At 38.0% G+C, this 12,472-nt stretch overlaps 1 protein-coding gene across 3 annotated transcripts in view; it reads right to left on the bottom strand.

The window, feature by feature from the left end:
* WDR72 (WD repeat domain 72) overlaps positions 1 to 12,472 on the bottom strand; it is a 215,291-nt gene that overhangs the window by 127,332 nt on the left and 75,487 nt on the right. For all 3 annotated transcript variants that reach the window (XM_032856425.1, XM_032856428.1, XM_032856427.1), the window contains one exon: positions 849 to 1,051. In XM_032856425.1, coding sequence (XP_032712316.1) covers positions 849 to 1,051 — 203 coding nt within the window. The remainder of the gene's footprint in view (positions 1 to 848; positions 1,052 to 12,472) is intronic.

Here is a 12,472-nt window from a genome sequence, read left to right as displayed (position 1 = left end):
ATACTGAATATGGAAAAAAAGCCTTTAAGGTTCACAGATATGTCATTCATGAAAGTGAAACATAAAAAAACAATCCCTATATTAAGCCTTAGGAGAATAATTTAATCAGAAATAGTATATGCAAAGATAGAGTGTGATGTAGTCATTAAAAAGTCATAGACAGTATTGTGAAAATAGGTTTACATAGAAAATACTCCATTAGATATATACATATAAATGGCATAGTTACAACAACATGATGAGGGGATAACTTAGAAATATAGATGACAAAAAGATAGAAGAGTCCCTTAAAGAAATCAGATTAAATTACCATATTATTTTACAACCAAAAGTAGGAAAGCTTATCCAAATCTCTGTTAAGGTGGTTGACTTGGTTTATGAAACTAAATGCAATCTCCATCACTGTGTATTAAATAAGGCTTGGAATCCTAAAGACCTGTCCATACCATGATCCAGTTTTTGTGATACCTTTTTGGTTTATCTGTAATAAGCATTCTAAAGAAGAGGTCATATATACTCAACTGAAAAACAAAAATGGATTCAGAATACAGAGTATATCTACTCCCCCAACTGAAAACCATCTAGAACTCAAGAGTTAATATAAGATTGACTCAATTACGATAGCCAGAACCTATCTTATCAAAAAGAATGCTGTACCAAATCCAATAATCACTTAAAAAGTTATCCTGATTCACTCAAGATCACTTGGTAGATGTGTCTGGAGACGCAGTCACCTCTCAGTTCTGTTTCTGTGCTGACATTCAATTGCCACGTATCCATGAAGGTGTATCACCTCTTACTCGATGTTGATCATGTTCTCTGGGAGCAGCAACTGGGTTTGAACTTACCTTACATGAAGACTCCACCTGCAGACCAGGGCAAGGTATTGGCCCAAACTGATAGGAGCTGGAGGATCTCTGTTCTACACTTTTGTGTTTATGTGTCTCTGAAGCAAGTGGAAGAACAGATTCAGGCTTTAGAAGCTGTGAATCATCACAACAATTGAGAATAATTCTTGCTCTTTCTCCTGTTTCATGTCTTTCCAAAGTGCCTGGAAAACAAGATTTGAAATTAAAAAAAAAAAATTACACACACTATTTACTCCAAAAGAACGAAAAGAACAAGACACTTTTATCAGAAAAATCACAATTCTTTAAGTGAACATGCCTGCTTACAACTGAAAAAGCAGCCTGGGAGCTTTCTCTAAATTATTCAAATCATCGTCTTACAAAGGCTGACATTATGGGCTTGAAAACCTCATCTTCCTCTTTGTGCTTTTTTATCCACTGAAATCAACAGGGCATTCAATAGTCTTTAACAGTAAAATCTCTTACTTATTATACAGTATGCAAGTGATCAATAACAACCAACTATGGAATATTTTAGTGCTGTCCCCTAGTGTTTCAACTCACAAACAACAGAGAACAGCAGTGCTTTTTGCTAAAAAAAGAGAAGTTTCTGTTGGCAATCTATGTACATAATTTAAGTGGATAGGACAAGTAAGAATACACATACTTTGTATTGCTACCTCCTTTCCCCAAGAGCCCTCACTGCTTCAGGAATGCAAACCACTCTAGAATTTTGTTATTGTTGCAATTATAGCCTCTGATTTTTATTTATGTTATCAGAAGAAGGAAAAAAAAAAACCCACAAACAATCCTTTGCCCTCTTCTCTACCATTCCTTCAGTTCCACAATTTCAAGACCCTTGTAAGTTGAATTCCAACTTAAAAGGAACAAGTACAAAATAGAGAAAAAATATCAGGGAACAACTCATAAGGAGTCAATGCTTTTATAAAATATGAGTCCAAACTCTAACTGAAATCTTAATAAATATGAATTAATTATGACCATTGTCTCTTATGAGCTCATTTACATTATTCATACTATATTAAATATAAAACCTATATCCTACTAAGTAGAGATGCTGAGGAAAATTAACTTGCCATTTAAACTTAATACAGATTTCATATCATATTAATCCTTCCCCATCAATGAGAAAGTAATTGTACGAATTGTTAAGGAGAAAGGTAGTTCTTATCAGTAGTGTTTTTTTTAAGATTTCATTTATTTATTTGAGAGAGAAAGAGAGACAGAGAGAGTGTGCATGAGCAAGGGGAAGGGCAGTAGGGGAGGGAGAGAGAAAGGGAGATGAACCCAAGCAGACTCTGAGCTGAGCTCAGAAACTGATCTCAGGACACTGAGATCACCACCTGAGCCAGAACCAAGAGCTGGATGCTCAACTGACTGAGCCACCCAGGTGCCCCTCTTATTAACAGTATTAAGAAAATATAAATTTAAAGGAATTACAGTAAGGAAATAAAAAGAATTTTATACTACTGTCTTTAGATAAGTAGATTCAAAGATCAGGACTCTCCAGTTTTTTCTCAATTTTCCTCTTCTCTTCCATATCATTTCTTTACAGCAACTAAACCAGCATTAGTTGGTACTTCAAATTCTAAATGAGCAACAGCTACTATGCTAAAATATTTGGTGGAAGTTTTGTCTCTAATCTCTTAACAATGACATACATAAATTTTTCCATTCTAACATTTCTGCATTCATAATTAACACCTTTAGCATATAAACTCACAAACATGTTATTTCTCTAGGCTTATTTTTTTCCCCGTCAAGACTGATATATCTTGAAAAAATAAAGCTGGCAGCAGCAAGAAAAGCCCTTTTCTCAAGGACGATAATAACAAAAGTTTCTCAAACCAAAGATAATAGTTACGACTCCTTTCTGAAAATGACTGCATTCCAGAACTTGTAACTGTGTCCCCTAGCAAACCTCACTGACTTTCTGAGATATCTCTCTTTGAATATGGTATCACCATGGATATTTTCTTCTCATAGGTTTTCTGTGGTTCCTCAAACTGTGATTTTTAAAAAAGATTTTGAGAATTACTGGGAAAAAACTTACTGTACTTTAATACATACAATATGTGTCATACTATAATTGTATATTTGTATATACCTTTACATATACACATATGTTATTCTATACCTAATGTCTTATGCAGACATAACTATTTCTTGCATTTCTCAGTGATGAAAATAGTTTACCCATGAACTTGGGGAGCTGTAATCTACTTTTATTCACGCACAGATAATCGATTTAGCATCTACTATGGGACACTCATTCACAGTACCAGATGCTAGAAATTTATGCTAAACAAGAATGACTCAGTTCTCTGGCGCTTGGGTGGCTCTGTGGGTTAAAGCCTCTGCCTTCGGCTCAGGTCATGATCCCAGGGTCCTGGGATCGAGGCCCGCATCAGGCTTTCTGCTCAGCAGGGAGCCTGCTTCCCCGCTCTCTCTCTGCCTGCCTCACTGCCTGCTTGTGATCTCTGTCTGTCAAATAAATAATAATTAAAAAAAAGAATGACTCAGTTCTGTCCCTCTTGAGCTTAACATCTCATGGTTGTGTAGAGGCAAGAAGTGTCTGAAAACTAATCTGCTATAATATATAAAGTAACAAAAAGGTATTTGTACTCCAACCTAAAACTCTCCCATTCTAACAGAATGTTGGACATCTGGTTTTGTGAACAAGAATTTCCATCATGATTAGCTGTAAAGTATGTGAAAATAATTATTTTGTTTCAAAGAACTGGGTGAAGCACAAATGTGACATTAAGGAATCATTAAAGTGAGTCCATTTAAAGTTATCATAGACAAGTAAATTACATGTTCAAAACAATGAAGTGATTTCATTATGAGCTCAGGACAACAGCTTTTAAAAGGCCTTGGTCAAAACACTAAGAATGGATAAATAGTAAATCCCAGGTATGCCGGTCACAATTCATTGTTGCTTAGTTCCAAATTCACCCTTCATTGCCCGCTCTGTGAAAATAGATCCATGCTCTTTAAATATTTTTCGTTCAATAGATGGTACAATGTCAACTTTTGTGGATCAAAGGTGATTTAAAAAAAAAAAAAAGGGACACCTCGGTGGCTCAGTTGGTTAAGCTGACCTTCAGCTCAGGGTATGATCCCAGCCCCCTGTGGGGCTCCTGCTCAGCAGGGAGTGAGTCTGCTTCTCCTTCACCTCCTCCACCTGCTCTTGCACTCCTACTATCTCTCTCTCTCTCTCTCAAATAAATAAATAAAATCTTAAAAAAAAGAAAACTCTATTAGAAGATTTCCTTCTCAGTTCTGGTGTGTTCTGTTGCAGCAGCGTGGGGGGCTTCCCCAGCACAACGGTCCTGCAATGTGGGGCAGCTGGCAGCACCCAGCAGGTAGCAGCTGGTATGGGCACACTTTCTGTGTGGTTGTAGGACAGAGACTTCTAGTGAGACATCTCTCTGTGAATGGTTTTCTGTAGCACCTCAGGGAGCATATTTCTGGCAAGTTCTACCACATCACACCACACCACACCACACCACACCACACCACACCACACCATAGCAGCTTCTCTACGTAGCATCCAGTGACCACAGCTAGGAGGCTTCCCGTAAAGTCAGGATCTTAGCCCTGGGGGGTGGTGTGTCTCTTCCTTGGGGAGCCTATCTCAGCTCTACGGGCAGTGGCTGATCCTTAAATCTGCTATTCCTATATTTTTCAGAGTTATCTTTAATTCTTACCAACCAGTTCCTCGTATCAAATTTTTTGTGATGGTTAATAGTTGTTTATTTTCAATCTTCTGTGGTGAAATGACCTTGTCATTTCTCTCTCCTGATTAGACAGATTGATATACAATGATGAAACACCTCTGATGCAGAATGTTCTTTTAAATATATCCTGAAATTAAGGGATTCATATAACTTCAGGGATATAGTTAAATTGTTAGAAGAGCCTATAGCAAAAACAGTAAGCTAGGAGGGATGGCATGACTCCCAGAAGGTCCAACAAGCAGTGTCTTTGTAACTTTAATAACAATCTTTGGCAGCAGACAGAATAATCACTGCTTCCTGATATTATAGAAATACTAGAAACTGAGGGTTTACAAACTTGCTTAATTCAACATCCAATTTCAAGAGAATTTTTGCTTTCCAAAGTGAACTCCATGATAACTAGATCTTTTTTTTTTCTTTTGCTCTGTGCTACATCAAGAACACAAGCTAACTCACATTTAACTCTTCATTTGAATCCATTTGAACCCGATAAGGAAACATATGTGCGAATTACATATGATTTTACGTGATAATACCATTTCCTCCCTCAAAGTAGATATTATGTGGAAAATCATATTGTATAAAAATGCCTTCTATGTAAATATCTTGCTGTTTTCCTGTTGCTTTTTCATTGACATGAGTTTTAATACAATTTGTTCTAATCATAAACTAATTATTATCCCTCTGAAGAGGGATGGAATCAATCCTGAGAAAAGAGAGCTTGGAACAATTAGTGTCCTAACATAGTGAAGGAAAGATGACACCGGCAAGCATCAGAAGCACTTTTCACTGATCCCAAACTAACTGCCTATTCCTCAAAAAGCCAGTGCACAGAAATATAAGGAGTAGTAAGATCCTCTGTGCAGAGCCCTAAGCCCATATTGACAGTATTTCCACTGTATACCCTGCTTTCACCACCAAGTCAACATTGCATACCTAATCACATTTTTCCCCCACCAAAACGTTCCCTGTGTTCCCTCTTAGCTATTACCCTCTCTACTTCTCAGGGATGACAGCCTGCAGACATCACTGAATGGTGGCTAAGAGGAGACCTGACACCAGACTGCCCTGTGCATGAACCCTCATTTTACCCTGACCTGTTGTGGGGCTCTGGACAGGTCATTTTACATTTCTGTGCCTCCATGTCCTCATCTGTGCAATGGTGTTAATAATAACTCTGACCTCACAGGGTTACTATGTGGATTGCACTGAGTAGGTATTTTAAAAAGCTTAGAAGCTTATGGACAGCACCCCTCTGACACATGACAAATCCTCACTCAGCCCCTTGTGAACAATTTAACAAACCTCCTTGGCTCTGTGGCTCTGGGGTCTGTCTGACACCCGGGCCTGGGGTCACTGCACATAGGACCAGAGTGGGCCCCTGCCGTCTCCTACCTGAGACTCAAATCTTCTCAATCAGCCTTGACTCTCAGGCTTGTTATAATCAGAATCAGTAGGATTATATATTTGACTTATTTTTTAATCCTCTTTCGTAAACCAGGCTGCAGTCTGGCATAAATTAAAGGCTAGATAAATACTTCTTAATGGATTATATGACATCAGCAACCTGGCTAATGATTTTTTTTTTTTTTTTTTTTTTTTTTTTTTTTTACTGGGGCTACACTTGGGATTAAATCCAAACTCCTTGACCTACAAGTCCTATTCTTGCCTCTGCTTCCTCCCATGTCATCCTCCCCTTGCTCACAAATCAGATTTTTTTTAAAAAATATCCTTGAAATAAACACATCCTTTCCTACTAGCTCTGTCTCACTCTTTAAGTATTAGCTTAATATCTCACCTCCTCAGAGAGGACTTTCTAAAGCAAATTCTTATCCTCTCTTGATTTTCTACCTTAACTTCTTTCCTTAATTTTATAGAACTTAACACATTTGTAATCGGTATATTTGATTTGCTTGCTTAAATTCTAGGGCTGCCTCCCTTCCAGATGCTTTTTTTTAAAATTTTTTTAATTGTAACTATGTATTCTATGGCTTGGAACAAAGCAGGGCTAAATACTTACTTGTTCACTGAATGAACAAATTAAATGTTACCTTTTTCCCTGTAGCAGTGGAGGGAGAAGTCTATGAAGGCATCAGAGCATACCAGGGTCTCAGTGTGACAGGAGTTAACACCAAAGTATACTCATTACAAACTTCAACCTCTGAGCCAGCAGGCTGCCCACACTGAGAATAGTACATTCACATGACAGGTGCCTGTCCTACCTCACCATTATGCTGCTGGGTCATCCTGATGCCCCAAGAATTTGGAACTGGAAACAGCAAATCAGTCTCTGAATAAAACATGTTGACTTCTGGAGTAGTTATTTCTTGCTCCAAGAACTAGGGAGCAGGATATGCTAGTCTACAGAGAGAAAAGAAAAAGAAAATGCACAGAGACACAGGAAACGCACAAAGAAGGAAGAAGATAGAGACAGAGGAAGGGAGGGAAAGAGACAGACCTTCAACTTTCTAGTTCTGTTTTTAGTCCCTTTCTAAGGACTACTGCTCCTGAAGTCTCTGCAATGCACCACTGAGTCCTTACAATAAGTACTTCTTTCTGATAAACCAATTTATCTCTTTTTAATTTTAATTTTTTAGATTTTATTTATTTATTTATTTGAGAGAGAGGAGCAGAAAGAGAGGGGCAAGCAGACTGCACAGTGAGCTCAAAGCCTTAGAGTGACTCGATGTCACGACCCTGAGATCGTGGCCTGAGCTGAAATCAAGAGTCGGATACTTAACTGACTGAGCAACCCAGGGGCCCCTGAAACCATTTTAATTTATCTTCTGTTTCTTAGCTACCCGAAGGGGATAACAAAGAAGGGACAGAGATGTTTCCATTGTCAAAAAAGCCAAGTTTCAGAACAGTCAAACAGATAGGCGAAGTTAACAATGTAGAGTTCCAGGTAGAGGTAGAAGAGTGGAGACAAAGGCTTAGGCTTTACCAGCAGATGGGTGGGGACTAAATCCCAAGGAAAGAATGCCATCTCCAGGAGAGTTTGGAGTGAGAGCAAGTGTCAAGACACCACCAGCACAAAACCTTTTAGCAATTTCTGCACATAAAGTGGAAAGGGAAGGAAAAGAGAAAGATTCAGAAACTGTTGCAAATCGGTATGTTGCTAAAATATAGCCGTATTTTAAATGCATTAGGATTGTCAATATTTATAGGATATCTACAGCTTTTTGCTTGTTTTGTTTTTAAATAGGGCAAATAATCACTTTGTGATGTGCCTGTTATGAAATCTAATTTTGAAGTATCAAGTTATCCTAAAGCAAGACATATTACCATGAAGGATGCTGTTTTCAGTTGTGGTAGAAGAGCAAGGCACAGTAAAGAGAACATGCTCAGGTGATCAAATATGCCTTACAGATACAAGAGACCTGAATGTCTACATAAAGAAAGGAAAGAAGGAGTAGTAATATTCCACACCTTAATTCCCTTCCAAATAGCAAAAACTTGCTCCCTTGATTTTATGTCTCTTGTAATTGGCTCATATTTTTAATATTTGCTATCTTCTATCTAAACATTTTTTTCAACTCCCACTAATATTTACTTTCCAAAATCAACAAAATTATCATGGCCCATTATCAATTAATGAATAGTTTTAAATTACTGATTTTATTTTTTTAATTAAAAAGTTATTTATTGGGGCGCTTGGGTAGCTCAGTGGGTTAAAGCCTCTGCCTTCAGCTCAGTTCATGATCCCAGGGTCCTGGGATCAAGGCCCACATCGGGCTCTCTGCTCAGCAGGGAGCCTGCTTCCCCTCCTCTCTCTCTGCCTGCCTCTCTGCCTACTTGTGATCTCTGTCAAATAAATAAATAAATAAATAAATAAAATTAATTTTAAAAAATTACAAAAATTATTTATTTATGAGAGAGAGAGAGAGAAAGAGAGCACACAAGCGGGAAGGGAAGAAGGAGAAGGAGAGAGAAAGAAGAGAGGGAGAGAGGAGAGGGAGGGAGAGCACAGATCCTGATGTGGGGCTCAGTATCAAGACCACACGATCGCAGCCTGAGCCAAAACGAAGAGTGGGACGCTTAACCAACTGCACCATCCAGGTGCTCCTTAAATTGCTTATGTTAAATCCCCAGCCAGACCAACTCTATCCTAATACTCAATAATTAGGTCTGCTAAATCTGTGGGGAAAGGAATAGCTACTATCCCAAAAGGGACAGAAATGGTTAAAAAAGAAACCGTCATCACTTGATGAATCCATCTGCAAATGATTAGAAGTAATAAGATTCAAAAATACCCAACTTGAGTAACATTGTCACACTGTACAGAAACATTTTTATTTAAAATTACAGATAAATAAATGTGACACAGTGATTGACTTACTATCACTCACGGTGCTTTTCCTCAGAAGAATGTAGAAGATTTTCCTTAGAAAAACATTACCATAGGAACATAAATCCTCCCAGGCCACTAAAATCACATATATTGTAAACCTACAATATTTTTTATCTCTTATTTTAATACCAGCATAATTAACACACAGGTTATATTAGTTTCAGGTGTACAAATAGTGATTCAACAATTCTATATATTTCTCAGGGCTCATCAGAATAAGGGTGCTCTTAATCCCCTTCCTCTATTTCACCCATATCCCCATTCACTACCCCCCTCTGGTAAATTTGTAGTTAAACTTACAAATTTTAAACAACTTGTTTTATCAAAAGCTAAAAATATTTTCAATTAAGTATTCTGCTTATTGTGGGATTATGAAAAATCAAAATTTGGTAAGTAATTCCTATTACGTAATTGGTAATGAAAAGAAACTATACTTATTTGAACAAAGCTTAACAACAACAAAAACATGTAAGTGTATACCTTTTAGAATTATATCTTTTTTTTTTTTTTTTTCAGGTGGGCATTTTCTAACTGATTCCAGCACAGTAATGGGCTGTGAGAGAGTGGACAGTTATATTTCAGAGTGACTATCTCTAAAACAGAACAGGCTAAAAAAAATGGCCTCACTATTAAATTTTGTAGTCAAATTCATGAAACAGGTTTCAGCAAAATGGCTGACTGACAGCTGTCATTAAACTCCACGAATCAAGGAATTTGACCACTGGGTCTGTTGTAAGATTGATCATTTACCTTCAGCTACACATGAAATTCATTGCCTTGTGCACAGAAGTGTATGGAGATTGACCTAGTACCCCCTTCCTAACAAAACCATCACATTTACTGCATCTTACTCCAGAAAATGTATAACTGATGGGGGTTCTGACCAGAGGGAGGGAAACTGGAGTTATCAAACCTAGCTAACTAGAAAGTAACTGAAGGAAGGTGAATGGTTCCGAAAATATTAAATCAGGCATAAAGGTACATGCCTTCATTCCTTAATACGTTTGAATATAGTATATTCAGCTGTAAAATAGATTGTCAAGGATGTGGCTCATTTTGTTCTATACAAGGTCCTAATATGATAACAAACTCGTGATTGGCTTCACGTCAACCTTCTATACCTTTAGGGCATATAGAATACATTTTTACAAAGTCCCTGACCACCAGAACCTTAACCCCAGTTCTGCCACTGCCTCCAGCACATTCAGAGAAACCCTGGGACTTATCAGCTGGGCCACACTCAACCCTCACATCTAATTCTGACTGCTGACCTCCAGAAAAACAGAATAAAGGGGTCGGGGTGGGGTGAAAGAAAAAAAGGGATCAAAACACCTAAAGGTTTATAGTTGCTGAGATGTATAAGGAATACAAATAATGAATTTATTTTAAATAAATTTTAAACCAAGTTTCTTTTTACAAGGTATTTACTCATTAAATATTCCATCTTCTTAAATACATGCAAATACCATAGAATCCACTAGGAATTAATTTTTCACCTCACTCTAAAACTTTAATACAATTTACAATCAATTGAAGGGGTGAATACAGGAAAAAGTGTTTCTGTATTATGATGTGAAGAATATATCTAATTAATTATATAATGACCTATTATATACAAAACATTAAAATTATACTGCTTCTGAGTACCGCAAAATGTCATTCATTTTGTATTGTTTGATTTTTTTACACCAGATAGGCTTATGTTTTCAATTTAAAATATTTCAAGAATAGTCCTTTATTTCCCCTCATGCTTTAGGTTGAAGGTTAAGTTAGTTGGAGGTTACAATTTCCTCAATGAAATGTGACACTATCATTTATTCACTTAGGTAAATATCTTGCTGAGTTGATCTCGAATTTTGCCTGGATAGAGGAATGGTATTGGGAAAGAAAAACATAGGGCACAGTCTCCTGAATAAGGTTCTGGATAACAGGTGAGGGCATATCCAAAGTCTCCTTTTTGGGGGTGGGTACAGTGGAGTGCCCAGGGCACACTTTATTTATTTATTTAGATTTTATTTATTTATTTGACAGAGAGAGATCACAAGTAGGCAGAGAGGCAGGCAGAGAGAGAGGGGAAGCAGGCTCCCTGCTGAGCAGAGAGCCCAATGTGGGGCTCGATCCCAGGACCCTGAGATCATGATCCGAGCCGAAGGCAGAGGCTCAACCCACTGAGCCACCCAGGCGCCCCCAGATACCTTAATTACAATCAATTTCCCTTTTGGGACATGACAGTCTTTCCCTCAGGCACATAATGAGTGATCAAAGCTCCAGCAGACATGTCAGGGTTTAGTCTGAAAGCACCAATGTTCTGTGTACCCTCACTGTAGTTGTGGCTCCCCAGTCATCTATAAAATTTCATTCCACGTTCCTGCAGCCAGTGACCCAAAAATCCTTTCCCATCTCTTTAATCTTCTATCCCATGGACTTACTCAGAAATGAGAGCCTCCAGAAGGGATCCTACCTGCACGCCAATACAACAGGCAGAATTCTAAGATCCCCAATGACTGTCATCTTCATGGGATGCCTTCCCTGGTGGATATGATGGGACAGCACTACAATGATTATGTTGTGACATGTCCAAAAAAGGGACCTGACAGATAAAATCAAGGTTTATAACTTAGCTGACCTTAAAATAGGGAGATCATTCAGGTGGGTCAGGCCTAATTAGGTGAGCCTGTTAAAAGCAGAGAGCTTTGGGGGCACCTGGGTGGTACAGTCAGTTAAGCAACCAACTCTTGGTTTTGGCTTAGGTTGTGATCTCTGGGTCTACTTCAGGCTCTGTGCTCAGCATGGAGTCTGCTTAAGATTCTCTCTCCCTTTCTCTCTGTACCCCTTTGTGCTCATTCTTTTTTTCTCTCTCAAATAAATAAATAAAAAAAAGCAGAACATTTTTCTCTAGCTGGTGGAACAAGGGGAAGTCAGATAGATTTAAAGCATAAGGATCCAAAGCGTCCTAATGGCTTTGAAGATGGAGAAGGCCACATATAAGAGTGGCCTCTCGTAGCTGAGAGTGACAGCTGGTGAACAGCCAGCAAGGACCTCAGACCTACAACCACAAAGAAATAGACCCTGCCAAGGACCTGAATATGCTTGGGAGTGAATTGTTTCCCAGAGCCTCCAGTTGAGAGCTCAGTGGGCAGAACCATGAATTCGTTTCCTAAGAACGAGACTAAGCGGTGAACCTAGTTAGCTCACTTAGACTACTTAGAGAACTGAGAAAGTAAATGGATGTTGCTTTAAGGGGCGAAATTTGTGGTGATTTGTTACACAACAACAGAAAACTAATACAATTAGGACTTGTAGAAGCATTTTTACTTTGAACCAATTTTAGACCTCAATTTTCATATTATTTTTTTCATTATTTTATATATGAGATTCCTGCCCCATAAAATAATTACATAGATGCATAAAGTCATAAAAACAAATGTGAAGACTGGTTAGACATTTAATTCTTTCTTTTTTTTTTTTTAAAGATTTTATTTATTTATTTGACAGAAAGAGACACAGCA

This window comes from Lontra canadensis, unplaced genomic scaffold (genome assembly GCF_010015895.1).
Source record: "Lontra canadensis isolate GAN:19392208 unplaced genomic scaffold, GSC_riverotter_1.0 scaffold12, whole genome shotgun sequence".
In the NCBI taxonomy this organism is placed as follows: Eukaryota; Metazoa; Chordata; class Mammalia; order Carnivora; family Mustelidae; genus Lontra; species Lontra canadensis.
This window is presented reverse-complemented; position numbering and strand designations above follow the sequence as displayed.